The 20220-nt window shown below is 36.5% G+C and overlaps 4 protein-coding genes and 1 pseudogene across 5 annotated transcripts; all 5 read left to right on the forward strand.

Moving 5' to 3' along the window:
- The first annotated feature begins 113 nt into the window (after nt 1-113).
- On the forward strand, nt 114-2226 carry LOC119988035 (annotated as a pseudogene).
- A 1241-nt stretch (nt 2227-3467) lies between these two features.
- Nucleotides 3468-6283, forward strand: LOC119990069 (GDSL esterase/lipase At5g03610-like). Its single transcript, XM_038835886.1, has 4 exons — nt 3468-3795; nt 3916-4385; nt 4464-4770; nt 5838-6283. Exons 1-4 carry the CDS (start codon nt 3729-3731, stop codon nt 6056-6058), a joined length of 1065 nt encoding a protein of 354 aa, XP_038691814.1. The 5' UTR covers nt 3468-3728; the 3' UTR covers nt 6059-6283.
- Nucleotides 6284-7308: 1025 nt separating this feature from the next.
- Nucleotides 7309-10741, forward strand: LOC119990039 (GDSL esterase/lipase At5g03610-like). 2 transcript variants are annotated; one of them, XM_038835854.1, is made up of 5 exons: nt 7309-7563; nt 7946-8107; nt 8579-8856; nt 8948-9245; nt 10481-10741. In XM_038835854.1, the coding sequence occupies exons 2-5, from the start codon at nt 8008-8010 to the stop codon at nt 10690-10692; spliced, it is 888 nt and encodes a 295-aa protein (XP_038691782.1). In that variant the 5' UTR covers nt 7309-7563; nt 7946-8007; the 3' UTR covers nt 10693-10741. The 2 variants fall into 2 exon arrangements, with proteins under 2 accessions (XP_038691782.1, XP_038691781.1); XM_038835853.1 differs by lacking the exon at nt 7309-7563 and adding an exon at nt 7606-7858.
- A 756-nt stretch (nt 10742-11497) lies between these two features.
- LOC119988700 (GDSL esterase/lipase At5g03610-like) lies at nt 11498-13895 on the forward strand. The gene is made up of 5 exons (XM_038833838.1): nt 11498-11681; nt 11799-11963; nt 12053-12336; nt 12890-13169; nt 13623-13895. The coding sequence occupies exons 1-5, from the start codon at nt 11621-11623 to the stop codon at nt 13835-13837; spliced, it is 1005 nt and encodes a 334-aa protein (XP_038689766.1). The 5' UTR covers nt 11498-11620; the 3' UTR covers nt 13838-13895.
- A 2141-nt stretch (nt 13896-16036) lies between these two features.
- LOC119988699 (ankyrin repeat-containing protein ITN1-like) lies at nt 16037-19149 on the forward strand. The gene is made up of 6 exons (XM_038833837.1): nt 16037-16420; nt 16697-16849; nt 16958-17020; nt 17367-17414; nt 17531-17961; nt 18444-19149. The coding sequence occupies exons 1-6, from the start codon at nt 16075-16077 to the stop codon at nt 19053-19055; spliced, it is 1653 nt and encodes a 550-aa protein (XP_038689765.1). The 5' UTR covers nt 16037-16074; the 3' UTR covers nt 19056-19149.
- The last annotated feature ends 1071 nt before the right edge of the window (nt 19150-20220 follow it).

The following is a 20220-nucleotide window of genomic DNA, read 5'->3' on the forward strand; positions in this document are numbered from 1 at the left end:
TTGAAGCAATTTACATGTCATATGCAAGTGTTCCAATTAAATATTGTATCAATCCCTTCTTCTCTACATTTTCTCATTCTTCCACACAAAGAATTAGGCCACCAACCACACAAATGGAGAAGCAAACAAACATCCTTTTCTTGTTTCTTCTCTTCATCAACGTCATTCCAATCTCCACAGGTATTTACATATATATTTCAAGTTAATGATTAGAGAGAAATCCTATCACAATTTGAGAGATAGGCCCTTGCTCAAACCATTATCTTCCGCACAGAGCCTCAACCCATGTCTCAACTGGTCTATGAGAGTTGTGGGGTCTTCTATTTGGTCCGGGTTCTACAAGTCAGTTGTCCAATGGGCAGCTAAATGGGTTCCATGTTATAAGAAAAAGATTATTAGAGTGAAATCTTATGAAGATTAATTTATTTTTGGGCTTTGGTTAATTCAATGTTTGATTAAAAGAAGGTTATATATATACATGCAGGCCATGAACAAGTGCAAGAAACGTCAGACCCCCATGGATCACTCAAACTATTTGTTTTTGGAGACTCATATGCTGATACAGGAAATCAGAAGAAATCTGCCCTGTCATGGAACAAACCTTATGGGACGACTTTCCCCGGTAAACCAGCAGGTCGGTTCTCCGACGGCCATATCCTCACTGATTACATAGCTTCATTCATGGGGATAGAAACCCCATTGGCATACGTTTTGAGAAAATATAAGACTCATTCAGATCTTCGACGTGGGATGAACTTTGCATATGGAGGGAGTGGAGTCTTCAACACAGTGTACCAAGCACCAAACATGAGTACCCAAATTGATTTCTTCCAACAACTTGTAGAAAACAATTTCTACACCAAATCCGAACTCCGATCATCCATCGCTCTAGTATCACTTGCTGGCAATGACTATACTACTTTCATAGTCAGAAATGCTGACAAATCTAAAGAGGTTAGTCTACTTTAATTTCTTCAACGAAAATGATAAAGATCTCAATAGTTTTGTATCCCAGTTATTCGAGCTGTTGAATTGGACGTACAAGATTCAAGTCAATTCATGGACCCCACAAATCCCACATGATGCATATAAAATCTTGTGCGTACAATTCAACAGTTGAGATAATAATTGGGATGCCAAATGCTGCTGGGACGCCTACCATTACTTACATGTTTTTAATTAGACTCAATTTTAGCTCTTTAAATAATTGGATGTTACATATGGTAGGCGACGAATGCCTTCACTAGGTCAATAATTGAGCAGTTGACGAAGAATTTGAAGAGAATTGCTGGATTGGGTGTTAGGAAAATCATGGTTACAGGGAGTCAGCCTCTTGGGTGTCTACCTGTTTCCACAGCAATATCTGGCTTCAAGAGTTGCAATGAAACTAACAATGAATATGCCATTTTCCACAACTTGTTGTTGAGGGAAGAAGTGTATAAGATGAACATTGAGAGAAGGAGAGTTGTGTTTGGGATTTTGGATCTCTACGATGCATTCATGTCAGCATTCAAGAGCGTATCTCATCCAGGTGATTAATTACTGACCAGCCGTGTTTGTTCAATCATCAGTCTTATGGATCTTAGTGTTTTTTGTTCCAGTTATCCCAAATACTCTGATATGGACAAAGATGATTTTATATTAATCATGTTGGGCTCACGATTTCACATGGATTTTGTGCGTTCATCTCAACATTTGGGAAATATAACCGGGACAAAAAATAATGGGATCTTTAGCATTTTCGTTGTTCAATAGATGGTGTCGTTTTGTTCAAGGATTGTGAAGTAAGTAATTATAAGTTGTATAGCAGTCTTATGAATCTCAGTATTTTATTAATTATGTCCTAGCTAGCCTAAATATTGAAAAGGGATGCACACGATTTCATATGGACCATATAGGGTTCACGATTTCACATCGATTATGTGCATTCATCTCACCATTTGAGATGGTTATGACAAAAAATACTGGGATCCTTAACATTCTTGTAAGTCGTATGAAACATTTGTTGTTGTTGTTGTTGTAACAGAGAATCCATTGAAGCCATGTTGTGTTGGTGTGAATGGCAACAACAGCTGCGGTAGCGTGGACGAGAAAGGAGAAGCGATGTATGTTGTATGCAATGATCCCAAATCATCCATGTTTTGGGATACGTATCACCCTACTCAAAACGGCTGGCATTCAGTTTACATGGCTCTACAACCACAACTACACAAGCTCATATTCTAAAGCATATATACTTCTTTTTTTTCCTTTGCAAGTTTTGGTTCAATTTCTCTTTCAGCTCATTGAAAAAATTAAAATAAATGGTGTCTTAAATCACCATCTCCAACAGTTAAGCATACCACATCGAAAGATGTTGGAAATTCTTCCTTATTTATAAGGACAAAGCTCACTTTCTTACATATCAACGGGATCGTTTACTGTCCCATCGGTATTCTAAATCCGTCTAAGTATTTAATTGACACGTGACATTGGTCAAAGTCCACTTGAGCTATTTAACGGTTTATAGATGCATCTAATCAATGTCAACTTGAGCTATTTAACGGTTTATAGATGCATCTAACGGTTTAGAGATAAACGATTTTTTGTCCCCTTTTTCACATGGACGGGGCCACTGAAATTTCCCATATCAACAAGACATTTTTCCAACCCAAGTGAGTTTGACTTTGACCCATAGATTTTGACCCTTAATAGATGGGTTAAGAAGAAACAAAGCCGTGCGAGTCCAATACATCCTTGAGAACCGACAACTCAAAGTAGATAATATTATTGGTGTGATTTACAACAGCAACTCCACTTTGTGAGTGAGCTTTCTTTTATGTCAATTTTCTTTCAGCTGATTGAAATAAAACAAATGGTGTCTTAAATCAGTACCATATTCAACTCCACTTTGTGAGTCAGCTTTCTTTTATGTCAATTTTTTTCATGTCTCTTAGAGTGTATCTTATCTGGGCTGTCTTTTTCAAAGGCTGGAAAGCCATGAAAAGTCCAGCCCACCGTATCCCGCTTTAAAAAAAGGAAAATATGGGAGAGTTGAACGTTGGGAGAATTAAGAGCTACATAGACCTTCACGAAAATTATTTATAATTAAAGGACTCTAAAAAATTAAAGATTCAAAAGGATATTTAATTTATCTTAAATAGAGGTGTACATCGGGTCGAGCCCCGGATTGGACCCGACCGATAACCCTATTATATATACTCCGGGTTTTGGGTCATCGGGTTCAAACCGGGCTACATCGGGTGGCCTGGATTACTATTTTTTTTAAAAAAAAGAGATCATAGACCTGATTGCATTAGGTTACTCAATAAATTGAGTAACTGAGACCCGTAGACATTCGGTACCACCATAAAGATGAAATACATCCTAAGAACTAAAAAACAAAAACAAAAGTAATAAAAAACAAGCACTACACCGAAAATCACCAAACATTTATATTGTTGGATGATACCGGATTACACCAGACACCGCCGAACCACTGTCCGACAAGCCGACTATACCACAAAATCTAAACAGAAAAAAAACACAGATTACAACTTGGATCAACAAGAGCGGTCAAACACATATTATTAAATTATTAAGGAAAGTGAAACCTATTTTTAAAGGAAAACTCTTGATGAGACTTTCCATTTGAAGCAATTTACATGTCATGTCATATAGAATAAATCTTGTAGCAATCCCTTCTTGCTCTTCATTTTCTCGTTCTTCCACACAAAGAATTAGCACAAATGGAGAAGCAAATAAGCATCCTCTTCTTGTTTCTTCTCTTCATCAACTTCATTCCAATCTCCACAGGTATTTACATATGTCAAATTAATGATTAGAGAGAAATCTCTAATGAACATTAATTAGTTTTTATTAATTTATTTTTGGGCTTTGGTTAATTGTATGTTTGATTAAGAGAATGTTACACAGGCCATGAACAAATGCACGAAACGTCTCACCACCATGGATCTTTCAAACTACTTGTTTTTGGAGACTCATATGTTGATACAGGAAATCTAGATAAATCTAGCTTCTCATGGATGAAACCTTATGGGACCACTTTTCCCGGTAAACCAGCTGGTCGATTCTCCGATGGCCGTGTTCTCACCGATTACATAGCTTCATTCATGGGAATAAAATCCCCATTGCCATACGTTTTGAGAAAAAACAAAACGAAATCAGATCTAAAACAGGGGATGAACTTTGCATATGGAGGGAGTGGAGTCTTCAACACAGTGTACAATGCCACAAACATGACTATCCAAATTGATTTCTTTCAAAAACTACTTGAAAACCATTTGTACACCAAACCTGAACTCCGATCATCTGTTGCCCTAGTATCAGTTACCGGCAACGACTATACTACCTTCAAAGCTGGAAATGGCAACAAAACTATTGAGGTACATTAGTCTACTTTAATATCCTCAATTATTAGACTCAAATTTTTTTAAATTTTTTTTGACTGTTGCATATGGTAGGGGACTAAAGCCTTCACTAGGTCAGTGATTAACCAGATGACAGAGAATATGAAGAGAATTGGTGAGTTGGGTTTGAGGAAAATCATGGTTACAGGGATGCAGCCTTATGGGTGTCTACCTATAGAAACATCTGCAATGTCTGGCTTCAAGAGTTGCAATGAAACTGAAAATGAATGGGCCAAGTTCCACAACAAGTTGTTGAGGAAAGCAGTGGATAGGATGAACAGTGAGGGAGGGGGATTTGTGATTGGGATTTTGGATCTCTACCAAGCATTCATGTCAGCATTCAAGGGAGACTCTCATTCAGGTGATTTATACTGATTAACCAACCGTGTTTGAAAACATTATGCATGAGAACATACAGATCTGAGAATGAAAGCATATAGCTCACCAACCGTTATATGTATGTAGGGTAAAATACAAGTTTTAATAGCAGTCGTTAGTTAGACCTAATGGTTGAAAATGAAGTCCATATTTGACACCCGTAAATGACATACGCATAAGAGAAAAACTGTGTAAACATATATATTTGCGTAAGGATTATTAGAACCAAAATACATGTAATTGGTTTCCCGTTAACCCTAATCATATGTGGGTGTGCTATATGCAAGCATGTACGAAGCATGCATGCATATGGATACTCCCAAATTAGATCTCCCCAACAAGTGCTATGGAAGTCATAATGTTGCATGTTGGGTGTAGGACGTCCTTGATGAAACTCTAAACTTCTTTAGGGCTGCTTAGGATTTAAACTTGCTTAAGGTACGACGCCTCCTGGGTGTCGGATACGTATCCAGACCGTGTCCTTTAAAAAAATGAACACCTTTTATTATATCACTAGGTTGCCTCTACATGCGCCGCAATTGAAGATCGTGTCTACCTCACATGTTATCCCACGCACTTCCGACACCTTCCACACCGAATTCACTCAGCGTCTTAACTTGACCACGGTCCACATAATCAAACCATGGTTTTAGTTATGTCAAAGTCAAACACCCTTCACATCGTGCCACGTCCCAGACTCTATTGTGGCAATCTACTGATCATCATTGATTTGAGATGTTGCAACCACAATGGACAATATATTAACGACGTCATAAGTACATGTTGTTTTTTTAAATGATGTAATAATATATTATGTATGCGTATCCTTGGTGTGTCTGTGTCCTGCAAGTTTTGAAATTCTCGTATCGAAGTATTCGTTTCGTGTCCATGTCTGTGTCTACTAGCTATCTATCCATGTTATATATGCCAAACAAGTGTTGGACATTTACCCTTCCCTACAGTCTCAAATCACTCTTATTACGTCGTTTGGTTGAATGATTGTAAAGCAGGTTAATGAAACATTTGTTGTTATTGTTGTTGTGGTAATAGGGGAGTCGGAGAATCCATTGAAGCCATGTTGTGTTGGTGTGAATGGCAATAGCAAATACAGATGCGGTAGCGTGGACGAGAAAGGAGAAGAGAAGTATGCTATCTGCAATCATCCCCATTCATCCATCTTTTGGGATTTGGTACACCCTTCTCAAAATGGTTGGCATTCAGTTTATTTGGCTCTACGACCAGAACTACACAAGCTCAAGCTCAAACTCTAAAACTACTTCTTCATTCCCTTATACAAACTCGTGAAATAAAATGGTGCCTTAATTTCCATCATCACCATCTCCAACTCAACTTTGTGAGTGAGCTTTCTTTTATGTCAATTTTTTCACCAAAAAGGACATTTATATATGTTTAAGGACGAAACATGAATTCCAACTATTTACAAACTTATATATTAATTTGTATATTTTTTAAAAGTCAATATACATTTTCAAATAAGTATGTACATTAACTTGTACATTTCAATGTACAATGTTTTGTAATATGTAACATATTATTTTGCCTGATGTACAACAAATTTTCAGGTCCTTTACTTTATGGTTTCTTAGTATCATTCTTAAAAAAAAAAAAAAAAATCTAAAAATTAATGGTCTTTTAGAATCAATAAATTTTTAGAGTCCCTTAATCATAAATATAATTTTAAAGGTCCTTAGTCCTTAGTTTGCGGGGTAATATAACTTTTCATCAATGAAAGAGTTGACTAGGTCCAACTCAGTCACTGAATTTTGAAACGTTCCAATTTGGGAACCCAAAATTGATAACTGTTCTAATATTATGCACATGCACGGACATATTTTTCACTATTCGGACAAATTTCTTAGTTTGATTTTTTATGTCATATTAGCGAGTTTACTACCTGAACAACGAAAAATCTCCGCCCATATATATAAATTGGGACAATTTTCATTCTCCAGTTGGAACGTTTGAAAAATCATTGACCAAGTTGGACATGGTCAAGTATTTCAGCGACCAAAAATTACACTACTGCTTAATTTTCCTTAGAAGATTTAAAGAGAATTTATGTTGGAGTTATTTGAAACACAAGGATTTCTGGATTTGATATGATGCTTATGAGATCGATGAGATTGATATTCAAATGTTTCTTCTTAGAACGCACTAGCGCACATAAACTTGAGACCGGACAAACAAGTTTTCATGTAGCGACTCGATCGTACGTCGATCTACGCGAAATAACACAGTAACACACGGTACTTCGGTTTCATTGACACGCTATTATTCAACGACCGAGTCCAAACTCTAGATATATTCCTCTTATACATGCACTTTCTTAAAGGGCAGCTTTGACTTTCTTGTATAATCAAAATCTACTAGGAACTAAATTATATAAATTAATTAAGAAGCTCAGTTGAAGTTAGTGATTTATTAAGATAATTTTCAACTGAATATATAGGAAAATTCTTCTAGACGATCGAACGCCAGTCCATGAGAAATTTTACGGACTCGATCCACTTTTACTACGCGGTTTTGGCGACAAAAGCAGTTAAAACCCCCCTCTATTTCAGCGGTTCTTGAGGACCGTTACCGGGAACTGGTCTTCCTAATCAGCAACGACTCTACTAATCTTCTCAGTGCTTACAAGTCTTCACATCTATTTGTCGTCTGCTTTAAACCTTCCAGAAAAAGATCTTGAAATCCTTTCATTGAGCATTTGGGATTGGTCAAGCCCCGAACCCACCTACAAGATATTGACAATCAAGTATGTATATATATATATATATAGACACATATATATTGCACAGGATAGAGACTAGAGAGGAGAAGATCCGTTCCTTCTCGGTTACAGAGAGGGAATCCATCAAAGCTCCTCCTTTAAGGATCTCAAGCTGGAATGACGAATTAATTAAGCACAACGCGGTTACACTTCTTCAAAATAAATAAATGCGCATTTATCACCAACAATAATATTATTCTCTGTCCTTCGATCACCATGAAACTCTTCTTCTTCTTCTTCTTCATAGTTTTCTTCTCCTTCTCCACCATAGTTTCCACAGGTCTCTTTAGTTTACACAGACATTTTGTTTCTTTATTAGATTGCGTATTTATTTGTTTTTATTGATTCATTGATTATAATATTTCAGAAGCATGTGGTGTGAAGAAATTGTTTGTTTTCGGAGACTCCTACGTTGATACCGGTAACTTTATGGATGGTTCCGGTGGATGGATCGTACCCTATGGAATCACATTTCCTGGTAAACCTGCTGGCCGATTCTCCGACGGCCGTTGCCTCACCGATTATATAGGTTTGCCTTCCTCTCCTCTCCTCTCATGTTTCTAGTTTAATTTTGTTCTTCAAGATCTTTTATAGTTTTTGCCTAGAACAAAGTGAAATGGAAATTTTCTGAATTCTTATTTCCATATGTCATGGTGGTCAAGTTGATTAGGAATGAATTTTTTTTTATAACCGAGGAATTACCCAACTAAGCATACTCTTCAGATGTTTGAAGGGTAACCGAAACCCATCCAAGGTGAAATAGGGCTCCTAAACCCTCCTCGAAAGTAGACGTACTCACGAAACTAGGACAACCCTAGTGAGATACATGTGGATGGACCCAAACTCTTCAGCTATGGCTTAAGAGTTGAAATGGGCCTCCATACACTTGTGTACAAAATCTAGTTTTAGGCCCACGTAACATGTGCTCATCCTCAATTTAGAAAATCTAACAATTTGCCAGGTGCTTAGATGAATTTGTCTTGATTTGTTTGAATTGCAGCTTCATTCTTTGGGCAAAAATCTCCAGTTCCATTCAACCAAAGATCGAGCGCAAAGAAATCAAAACTACAAAATGGGATGAACTTTGCATATGGAGGGAGTGGTGTCTTCAATACATTTGAAAATTTTCCCAACATAACAGTCCAAATTGATCATCTTCAACAAACCCTCCGAGAACAAATGTACACGGAAAATGACCTCCACTCATCCATCGCTCTAGTAAGCGTAGGAGGCAATGACTACACTGCATTTTATGAGAAAAACATCAAAGACATTCGGGTGAGTTTCACGTTACTTATAATAATCCCTTCAACTTATTTTACTTTTCTCTAAAAATTAGAACATGATGATTAACATTGTTTGAATATAGCATTGGCCGGCCTTCGCTGTATCGTTGATCGATCAACTTGTGATTGACATAAAACGTATCCGCGATTTGGGGGTTCGGAAAATAGCAGTGACAACGATAGAACCCCAAGGATGTGTACCAGTATCTGCAGCTGAATTTGCATACAAAAGTTGCAATGAGAAGTGGAACAATGTGTCAATGTTCCACAATCAGAAACTGAGAGAAGCAGTTGAGAAGCTGAATAACGAGGCCGATCGATCTACCGTAGACATTGTTGATCTCTACAGGGCAATGATGTCCGTAATCAAACGTCATTCAGGTATGCATCTAGCTACTCGATCAACTGGATAAAGAGAACGTCACCACTAGGTTACTGTAAAAGTCCCACATCTAAAGATGTGGGCACTCATGCCTTATTTATAAGGCCAAAGCCCACCTCTTACCACTAACAAGGCCTTTTCCTAGGCTTGAGTGGGTTGGGCCTAGCCCACCTGTTTGGGCCTAAGGAGAAACAAAGCCGTGCGGACCCGATGTATCCACGGGAACCGGATAACCCAAAGCGGACAATATTGTTGGTGTGTATGGGGTTGTGGATTTACAACATGGTATCGGAGCAGGTGTGCGCTCGTCCCCGATAAGAAGTCCACTCGTTGGGCCTTGGGCTTTGATACCCAGTCCACGAGTGCGGGGGAGTGTTAGGACAAAAAAAAGTCCCACATCGGTTATCGAAGGGTCTTGTATCCAGCATATAAGCTGGTGCAAGCCTTCAAACACTTGTCAAGCCTTTTCCAAATGGAAGGGGCTTGGAACTGCCACGGCCCAATGGGTCGAGATGGTGGGGAGGCTTGGCTTGGGTTTGTGCCGTGCTGGGATTTTCTACATGGTATCGGAGCAATTCGTTCCTGTTGGACATGACCTCTACTCCACTTGTTGGGTCTGGCATAACCCAGCCCACAAGTGCGGGGGAGTGTAAAAGTCCCACATCTAAAGATGTGGGCACTCATGCCTTATTTATAAGGCCAAAGCCCACCTCTTACCACTAACAAGGCCTTTTCCTAGGCTTGAGTGGGTTGGGCCTAGCCCACCTGTTTGGGCCTAAGGAGAAACAAAGCCGTGCGGACCCGATGTATCCACGGGAACCGGATAACCCAAAGCGGACAATATTGTTGGTGTGTATGGGGTTGTGGATTTACAACAAACTTTAATGCAATGGGAAACTACCATTAAGGCTAAATAACTTTAACCTAGACTATCAACACTGGAATCCATTAGAGAGAACATTCTCAAAACGCGAAGAAACCCAAAAAAAAATGTGTGAAATTACGAAAATGTCTAAAAACCTTAAAAGGCCACACTAAACAATGGAGTTTGATAAAAATAGGGTGGAGTTAGTAGCTTAGCAATTAACTTTGACAACCACGTCGAAACGAGTCTCTCGGCCAAGTTTTGTGCAATTCTGACATCGTGACTTTTCGATCCTACTAATCAATTTGTTTGTAATTAACTTGCCACTAATCCTACATGAAACTTTATATGTTATTGTATATTTTTCAGGAAGTTCGAAGTTCAATCCATTGAAACCATGCTGTGAGGGTATTACAAGCAATGAAACATGTGGAATGGTAGACGAGAATGGGATAAAGATGTACAAAATATGTGATAATCCCAAGTTATCGATATTTTGGGATAGGGTACATCCTTCGCAGAATGGGTGGCATCGTATTTATTCTGCTCTGAAATCTTCCCTTCATCGATTGTACATATAATGTTATAAATAATAGTGATGAATGGAAAATAATAACCTGATTAACCATGCATGTTTTTTTCCCTACTTTTTTAATTTCTACATTTTTTTGTTAATTTCTTACTTCTTTAGGAACTGGATTCACTTCTTGGTCGATATCACTATATATAATAAAATTGGAAAATTTGTTTTTTTAGAATATTAATAAATATAGAAGGTTATATATGAATATGATACTCATTAGCTGACATATCATCTTTAAATTGACTTATAGTGATTCATGTTAAGACTTTATCCCACATCAGATTGGTATGATCCAATCGTGTGGCATATAAGCATTAATAGTTCAGTTTTTCACACAAACAACGCTTTTTTGAACTTAAGTAGTTAGAAAACAATAATGACGGTTCAAGAAGAACAAAACTGTACGGGTCATTATCTCTTAACACACCAACTTACTTTTTTTTTCCCCATAAATTATTGGACTTTTCTTTAGGTAAGACCCACATGGGCAGGAATTGGTTGTCTGCTTCATATATTATAATGTATTGTGAGGTTTTAGTGGTTATAGTGTGTTCCATGTGCATGTATATATATATCTATATATGTGATGAATGAATATTAATAGGGTTTAGGAAATTTGAGTTAAAGCCCCATCTCACCAATCAAACATGCATGGTTGAGAATGCATACCTTTTTTCACCAATCAAACCAACATGAAAAATTAGGCACAATCTAAATTTACCTTAAACTGCCACAACATCTCACAATAAATATGTGCATTAGGGTTAGGGAAGAAGCATTCCCTTCTGAGTTACAGAGGGAATCCCCTCTTGTGGCCAAAAGATCATACTCAATATATAATTGAATTGTGATTATATATACACATATATATAAGATACTATAGCAATAATTAATTAATTAATTAATTTTGTCCTTCTTCAATTACAATGGAATTCATTGTCTTGCTCCTTCTGATCTTCTCCTTGTTCAACAATATTTACAGTACAGGTATTAGTTTCCCTAATTGAATTAATTTCATGATTTGATCATCGATATTCTCGTTAATTGATATCTAATTGATTCAGTACGTTGTAGCAATGTTAATTATTTCATTGATCCATGCAGAAGCTACTGATGTGAAGAAGCTATTTGTGTTCGGGGACTCGCTCGTCGATGTCGGAAACTATGACAGCGATCCCCGTACACCATGGCTTGAGCCCTATGGGATGACATTTCCCGGAAAACCGGCAGGGCGATTCTCCGATGGTCGTGTTTTGAGTGATAATATAGGTATATATATATATATGGTAATAAGTTGTGGAGGGTTATGTTATTATTTTTACACATTGAATTATTTTTTAAAAAAAATGATTTTGCAGCTTCATTTTTGGGCATAGAAGCTCCCATTGCATTCAAAAAAATTGAAAGCGCAGAGAAATCAGAACTGCAAAATGGGATGAGCTTTGCATGTGGAGGGAGTGGTGTCTTTGATACTCCAAATATCAATCCAGATGCTCCAAAAATGTCAAAACAAATTGATAATCTTCAAAAGTTGCTTGAACAAGAAAAATTGTACACCAAAGACGACCTTCAATCGTCTGTTGCCTTGGTAAACACCGGAGTCAATGACTACATGGATTCTCAGTTTAGCAAGAAAACCCAGGTGAGTTTGGAAGTAATGCTGAAATCATATGTTATTTCTGATACTAATTATGACACCGTTTGGTAGAGTATTTGTTGTCAAAATAAATTAACTTATAAACTGTTAAATAAATTTTGAAAAGTCTATTTATTTTTAGTTTAAAAATGAGAATGGTATAAATTAGTATAGAATGTTATTTTATGATTTTTTATTTATTTTTATTGTAAATATTTTCTATTAAATTTAATTTTTGATTTCAAACTTATAAATTACAAGATATTTTTATTTAATAAAATCAAAATTTTTATTTAAAAAACTTGGTAATATTATCTTAATGAAAGAAAGAAGAAAACAAAAACAAAAACTCTCTCTAAAATAAACTTCAATTTATTTCTTTTTTTCCGAGTTTATTAGAGTTCATAAATTAACTTATTTGGAGATTTAGTAGAGCCACTGGCCGACTGTCCCTAACTTATAATTAAGCTGACTTAGAAGCTGTACCAAACAGACGCGCACACACATATACATATAGTCTTGATGAGATCTTATAATGTATGTATGTATGTATGTACAGAGTTGGTCAGAGTTGTCTGCATCGCTGATCGACCAATTGGTCATAGACATCAAACGAATTCAAGACTTGGGAGTGCCAAAAGTAGCTGTGGCAACAGTAATGCCAGTAGGATGTGCACCAAGCTTCAACACAAAACTTGATCATAAGAGCTGCAATGAGGTTGTGAACAAAGATGTAGATTTACACAACAAGAATCTAAAAGAAGCAGTGCAGAAATTAAACAAGGTCGAAATCATCGATGTCCATGGGGCAATGATGTCCGTATTGAAACGAACTGAAGGTACAAAATCATCCGTAAAATTAATTTTACTATTTTAATTTCTAGATCAATTAGTTTACAACAACAGTCTTACGGATCCCGTTGTTTTTTTTTTTGTCCCGAGTAATGCTACAAACCCCCAAAATATAACCTCATTTCAAGTTTCAAATCTATGCGGCATGTGAGATAACCATTGATTATAAACACACATGTAAGCATGCTTAACATCCAACACCTCATATTGATTGGGGATAAAATGAGGGTTATATTTTGGGGTCTCAAGCATTATTCTTTTGCCTCAACTGAGATGGACGTAACGACGTCACACGGATCATGTGAGACCCTTAATTTTTACATGATCACGTGCGTTTATCTCAACATTTGAGATAATTAAGACAAAAACAGTGAAATTTTTAGAATATTCTTTTAGTTTAACTATAAATGATCAATTGATTTTGGAATTTTTTTTTACAGAAAGTTTGAAGTTCAATCCATTGAAGCAATGCTGTGGGGGTATAATCCCTGGGGGTGACACCTGTGGGACAGTGGGCAAGAATAAGGAAAAGATGTACCAAGTATGCGAGAACCCAAAGTTATCTGTATTTTGGGACTTTGTACATCCTTCCCAGAATGGATGGGAACTTATCTATTCCGTTCTAAAATCTGATCTGAATGTATTATTCACCTAATCTTGTGTTCATTCTCAAGAAAATAAATTATAATAATGAAGGCCAAAGTTTCTAACAATATTGTTTTCTTTTCTTTTTTTTTCTTCTGTACTTGATTTATTATTTATAATTTCCTAAAGTAAGGGTGTACAAAGATCCACCAACCAAATAATTAATTTGGCTATTTTTTGATTCGGTTGTTTGGTCTATTTGATTGGGTTTGGTTTTTCAAATAAAAACTCAATTAATTTACCAAGTTTGCCAAAATGTTATTATACTTTAAATTTTCATTTAATTTCTCCATATTAATGGTCTTTATTTAATAAACTCACATTTTTGTTATGATGAAGATGAACAAAACTTTATCATTAATTTATACTAGAAATTTTAGTTTAAAACAACAAACATAATTAGTCAAACATTCCAGTTCGACTTGTGATATCATGAGTTTGATTCTCACTGATGAAAGACGATTACCCACAAGTCCGAGATGTGTTTTACTAATTACAATTACTGTATAATATTGAGATAAAGTAGTGGGTTTTAGTTGTTTAAATAAAAGAGTCTAGAGATTTCCTTACCATGCTTTGCATGTGTTTGTGTTGTCTTTACTAGGAAAGTCTTGCTCTGAAATTTGTTGGACAAAACTTACAAAGTAATTGTCAGTGGAGAAAAACTAAACCATAAACCATTAGAATAAGACCACGTATATGGATATGGTTGCGGGGTTGCTACAAAGTGAAATAAAGATGAGATCACCATTTTGAGGTCACAAGTGTCTCTTATTACAAACAAAATATATATTTATTTTGACAGAGACTCTACTATCAGTGATTGACATCGACTCTTAATTTATTTTTTTAAATAATAAATATATAGCATTTAGGGTAACGAATCCAATCATATTTTTTTAAAATAAAAATCAAATTCAATATGAAAAATGAATGACAATTTAGGATTTTTGAATAAATCCAAAACATTCTCTACATTTTTCACAACGACATTAATTTATTTTTAGTTATATATATATCATTGATTCGTAAAACTGGTAAAAATACAAATAATTTTATATGGTTGTTATGAACACATTTGATTTTATACAAAGAATCAAATTAATATGCTATTTACTATGACTAATGACAAGAAATATTACTAATCTATGGTGTACGCACTCATTGAATTAGGTAAAGGGGCACATATCAATCATTTAAAATAACGAAAAGTAGTAATCAATTATTGTATGTACATTCATCAAATTAGGTAGAGGGTTATTATCAATTCACATGTACAAGTCAAGAGTCAAGTGCTTAAAAAAGAGAAGGCCCTCTTAAAAAGTTTTAATTATAAATAGTTGTTTTTATATTATAGGGGAAGGGAAAGGGGATGGGGATGTTCAAACTCGAAACCTCTACGAGATATTATACATATGAGTGTCATCTGAGTCACTCGTAATTCTAAATAGTATATATTTGTTAAAGAGTAAAGTGAGGTAATTTTGAATTTGTCCAAACTATATTGTTGAGAGAGAAAGGGAAGAATGGCTCCGACCATGCCGATAGTCGCCGAGGTTCTTAGAGAAGATAACTATGAAGATTGGAGTGATGTTGTGAGAGATTACTTGATGTCTCATGATCTATGGTGGGGAATTATTGATGGATCCAGGGAAGTAGCAGATTTTGAAAGGTTGGAGAAGAAAAATGCCGCTGCCTTGCATGCTATCAAAACCTCTTGCAGCCCACACATAATGTCAGATTTGAAGAAGAAAAATAAACAAAATTCAGATCTCAAAATAGCTAAAAACTTATGGAATGCATTGAAAGATAAGGTTGTAAAAGTGCATCCAGGCAAGTTTTCCTCTTTCCACAAACACTACTTATATTTTGCTTTGCTTTCTTCGTGAAAATCAAAATATGTGATGTGACTCTTTCTCGCATGGTAATACCATACACCTTCAACTAGGGCTGGGAAAGGGTTTTTTCTACCCACCAACTGACCAATTACCAATCTATTCTTTTCTGGTCGATAATCAACTGTCAACTAACTCACGAAGTCCGGTCAATAATTTCACCACCCGACCATGTAGAGCTGAGTCGGTTCTAACAGCTCTCTTATTGTTGTCCGATTTAGGAGCTGATCACGCTTTATTCCACCAATTTGTGCCCCTACAAAAGGCTATAAACAAAGGTGACTTGGATGGGGTGAAAAAATTTCTCAGCCATAACCCAGATGCGAGAAACGCCAAGATTTCGAGTACTGGCATGACAGCTACTCATCTTGCAACTCTTGCTGGACATGTTGAGATTGTGAAGGAGTTGATTAAAGGAATGAGTGAAGAATTGGAAAAGGAGAACAACGATGGTGACACTGCTCTGTGTATGGCTGCTTACAACGGCAAGACTAAGATCGCACAACTTTTGGTTGAAAAGCATTTCGCGTTGATTGGGTTTCCAACCCCGAGCGAGCTTATTCCAGTTTCGATTGCATGTATGAGAGGCCATAAAGAAGCAACTCATTTCCTTTACTCTGTCACAGCAGAACACTTCAAAGATTTTGGAAAGAATAATATTATACTCCTCAATGATGCTGTTTTCAACAACATGTTTGGTAAGATCTAGTAGTCCTTGTGAAAGTAATTATGCATAAAATTAGCTTTTCTCTATATTTGAAATTCTCAACTCAAATACATGAAAGATATTGTTTGCTCACGGGTCTGCACAAAATTTCTTTTTCATGGGTCAGAGTCAATGTACTTGGGCCTCAAAAACTTTTATTTGAAAGATTGCATCTTGCTTTAAAACTATATATTCGGTTGGCTTATATCACATCGATGTGAGATTTTTTATTCTTGACACACTTAATTCTTCAAATTCATATTATCAGATATCGCGTTGGATATAGTCAAGAATGAACCACATGGTTTGGGTACTAAGAGCTGCGAACGGTGTCACAGCGCTTTGGTCACTTTGTCTAGTATGCCTGCTGCATTCTCAAGCAGCACTCGCTTTTCATTTTGGCAAAGATTGATTTATCAATGTCAGTATCTCTCTCTGCCTTGAACTTCACCTTTATATATTTTTTATTTATCTTAATTTTTTCTTTACACCTTAATTCGTTATATAATACCCTAATTTTTCATGAAAGATATTCCTGTACAACAGCCGGATTGTACAAGGGTTCGTGAATACGATCCTGGAATGTACAAAGGTATGTTAAACAATAACCCAAATTAACTCTAATTCTGTCTCTTGTCCATCTTACTCCTAAGAAGGTTCCCCAACTCTTCATTTTGAAGAATTTCATGAAAGTTATTTAGAGGGTGTTCCACAAATTTGTCTTAATAAATATTGTCCATTTTGAGTTTGCCGATTCGTTTTGTTGTAAATACATCAAGCCCGCCACGACTTCGTTCATCTAAGCCTCTCACTTAATGATACTTGAGCCCAAAAGGCAAACTTGAGCGGTGTTATCCAAACGATATGAGATTATAAATCTACCGATAGCGTTTGCCAAGTGCTCACTTTTCATTTGATTTGTTTCACGTTGTGTGCAGAGCCAAGCCAACCTTTGGCAGGACTAATGCGTTTCTTGGAATTTATAGGTATATATATCTATATATACATCCCTACATCAACTAAATCTTCCTCGCTCTTTTTCCTCCTTTTTCAAATACTGCTTTATTTGATTTCTTTTTCTTCTTCTTCTTCTTCCACGTAGGAATCAAGAAAATTTATGAGACGAAGTTGATCCATGTTCAAGCTCTACAACTCTTACGCCACATATGTCGAGAGTCATCTGATCCCATAGATGCTGAACAATATGAAGAAATAACCACTGCTCTGTTTCGAGCAGTAAAGAATGGCATAACAGAGATAATTGTCGAAATAATTCAAGAATATCCTGATATGATGTGGAAGAGGACTAACGACTACAAAAGAGACATATTTCAATATGCAATCGAAAAGCGCCAAGAGAAAGTTTTCAGCCTCATATATGGTCTTGATGCGAGGAAGGTTCCGCTCATCACAAGTGTTGATAGCCATCAAAACAATATGTTGCACATAGCAGGTTATCTAGCACCTCCCACGCAACTTGCTCATATATCCGGTGCAGCTCTACAGTTGCAGAGAGAATTACAATGGTTTCAGGTCATTGTTTCTTTCTCACTTCTCTTTATATATATCTATTGGAAGTAGTGTTTTAAGTATCTTTGGACCGGCCAGTTCAATCGGGTACCGGCAGCCCACCGGTATGATTACACACAAAAGTTATCAAAAACCATATGAACCGGTTGATATTGAACCCCTTTTATAAAAAATATATACTATTAGTGAGAATTGAACTTGGGCATTCAAATAGGAAATCCCAAGTATTAACCGCCAAAGTAACATGATTTTTTTTACTCAGTTACTCTTATCCTCTACAACAAACACACATATATATTATCTTTGTGTCACCCGATCGGTTGAATCGATTATACTGCATACTAATTGCCTGACCGGTATGATTTCGATAGTTGTATTTAAAACACTACTTTGAAGCACATCTTTCATTGTCATATCATCTTAAAAGTTAAAGGAACTCCTACCTAATTAGTGCTAGTTTGCTCCTACCTTACTGATAAATGCAGGAGGTTGAGGGGATTATGAATGCAAGGTCTAAAGAAACACTAAACAAAAATGGAGAAACGCCTAAGCAAGTGTTCACTACGAACCACAAAGACCTGGTCATTGAGGGGGAGAAATGGATGAAGGAATTTGCTACTGCTTGTTCAGTTGTAGGTGCTCTTATCATTACTATCATGTTTGCTGCGGCATTCACCGTCCCGGGCGGTAGCGATGGAGATACGGGCTTACCACTATTCCTGCACAAAACATCATTCATGGTTTATATAGTCTCTGATGCAATTGCTCTATTCACCTCCTCAGCTTCAGTGTTGATGTTTCTTGGTATGCTCACGTCGCGGTATTCGGAAGAAGATTTCCTCAAGTCTCTGCCTAGGAAACTCGTGTTTGGCGTTTTCACCCTCTTCTGCTCAATTACAGCTATGATGCTCACCTTCTGTGCTGCTCTTGTGATTATGCTCAAAGGACAGTTAGCGGTGATTGTTCCAATTGTTGTGCTTGCGAGCTTCACTGTGGGGGTTTTTGTAGTTTTACAGTTTCCACTCCTTTTTGACATTTTGCATTGTACGTATGGAACAATCTTCACTAGAAAAATGGAGCCTTGGCTCTCTAAGTGATCTTCTCCATAACCATGTACCATGTTGAGTACTTTAATTTCCCTTTTTAATGAAAATGCTCATGTTATCAATGAAAAATATTGGTTGTTTTCCACTTTTTTCTTTTAGTTTTATTGAAAGAGAAAATAAGAAGCAAATACACAGCCCACGGATCCAGAAAACCACCGAGCTTCAACCCAAATGAAAGAAGAAGGACACCGACCCAAAAAAAAACCTCAGAGAGAAACCCAGCCAAAGACTCCCAAAACATTTTCCTAAAGTTAATTCCAAAAACAAACATGCACATTATATGAAATTAAGTTAAGATATGTGTACATCCTACACGTCCCCGACTCCATCTATTATAAAAACCTTGTGCACAATAATTGTTTACCAAAATTATATAATAAAACTTCTCTCGAGTGACATTGTTGGGACCAAACCCATAAGGGAGGGAGGGAGAGGATCATTACTTAATAGAGATATAGTTGCAAAAGTTATTTTGCCCTAAATATTCTTAATGAAAGTATTGATACAAAATATTTGAATTAAAAGTGGGAATACGTCAATTTCCAAACACTTTGGAGAAGAAGTTAGAAAGATTATGGCTTCAATAAGAAGGTCCATTTTGATGAGTGATAATCCATGACCAATTTTATTGAAAATAGACTTCAACAAAACAAAATACAAAGTTTAGGAATATGAGTGAGACACAAGTACATAACCATATATATTATGAGAAGCCCCTGCGACACCGGATGATCTGCAACTGAATTAGCTAGCTTGTGATCTTCAACAGACTACAGAGGATAGATAGATAGATTATTTGAGACATGGATTAAAACCGGCAACTTCATTATAGGTAAATTCATCACAGCTGCACATCGGTTGCCCCCTTTTATTCCACTTCTCAAGCCATCGATGACTGTCGGCTGCTACCTGCTGCGCCAGCGCCAGCGCCAGCACCATCACCAGCAGAATTACACTCACAGTTCTAACAACTGTATGCACCCTCTTCTTCATTTTCGATCTCCTAGCTAGCTTCTCTCTGCTTGTGTTTTGGATTTGATAGATTTGGGGTGCTTGGATTTATATATACAATGAAAGGACGAAGGGATTCAGTAGGCGATCAATTTTTTTATATCATCAAGAAAGAAGTGATAAGTTTCTTGTTGACGATTTTATG

Source organism: Tripterygium wilfordii, chromosome 21, assembly GCF_013401445.1.
Source record: "Tripterygium wilfordii isolate XIE 37 chromosome 21, ASM1340144v1, whole genome shotgun sequence".
Taxonomy (NCBI): domain Eukaryota; kingdom Viridiplantae; phylum Streptophyta; class Magnoliopsida; order Celastrales; family Celastraceae; genus Tripterygium; species Tripterygium wilfordii.

Coding starts and splice junctions, on each gene's coding strand:
- LOC119990069 (XM_038835886.1), top strand. CDS start 3,729: ATGGAGAAGCAAATAAGCATCCTCTTCTTGTTTCTTCTCTTCATCAAC. Junction 4,386..4,463: donor ATGGCAACAAAACTATTGAG/GTACATTAGTCT, acceptor TGCATATGGTAG/GGGACTAAAGCCTTCACTAG. Junction 4,771..5,837: donor CAAGGGAGACTCTCATTCAG/GTGATTTATACT, acceptor TTGTGGTAATAG/GGGAGTCGGAGAATCCATTG.
- LOC119990039 (XM_038835853.1), top strand. CDS start 7,795: ATGAAACTCTTCTTCTTCTTCTTCTTCATAGTTTTCTTCTCCTTCTCC. Junction 7,859..7,945: donor CTCCACCATAGTTTCCACAG/GTCTCTTTAGTT, acceptor ATAATATTTCAG/AAGCATGTGGTGTGAAGAAA. Junction 9,246..10,480: donor CGTAATCAAACGTCATTCAG/GTATGCATCTAG, acceptor TATATTTTTCAG/GAAGTTCGAAGTTCAATCCA.
- LOC119988700 (XM_038833838.1), top strand. CDS start 11,621: ATGGAATTCATTGTCTTGCTCCTTCTGATCTTCTCCTTGTTCAACAAT. Junction 11,964..12,052: donor TGTTTTGAGTGATAATATAG/GTATATATATAT, acceptor ATGATTTTGCAG/CTTCATTTTTGGGCATAGAA. Junction 13,170..13,622: donor CGTATTGAAACGAACTGAAG/GTACAAAATCAT, acceptor TTTTTTTTACAG/AAAGTTTGAAGTTCAATCCA.
- LOC119988699 (XM_038833837.1), top strand. CDS start 16,075: ATGACAGCTACTCATCTTGCAACTCTTGCTGGACATGTTGAGATTGTG. Junction 16,850..16,957: donor GCAAAGATTGATTTATCAAT/GTCAGTATCTCT, acceptor TTTTCATGAAAG/ATATTCCTGTACAACAGCCG. Junction 17,415..17,530: donor GCGTTTCTTGGAATTTATAG/GTATATATATCT, acceptor TCTTCCACGTAG/GAATCAAGAAAATTTATGAG.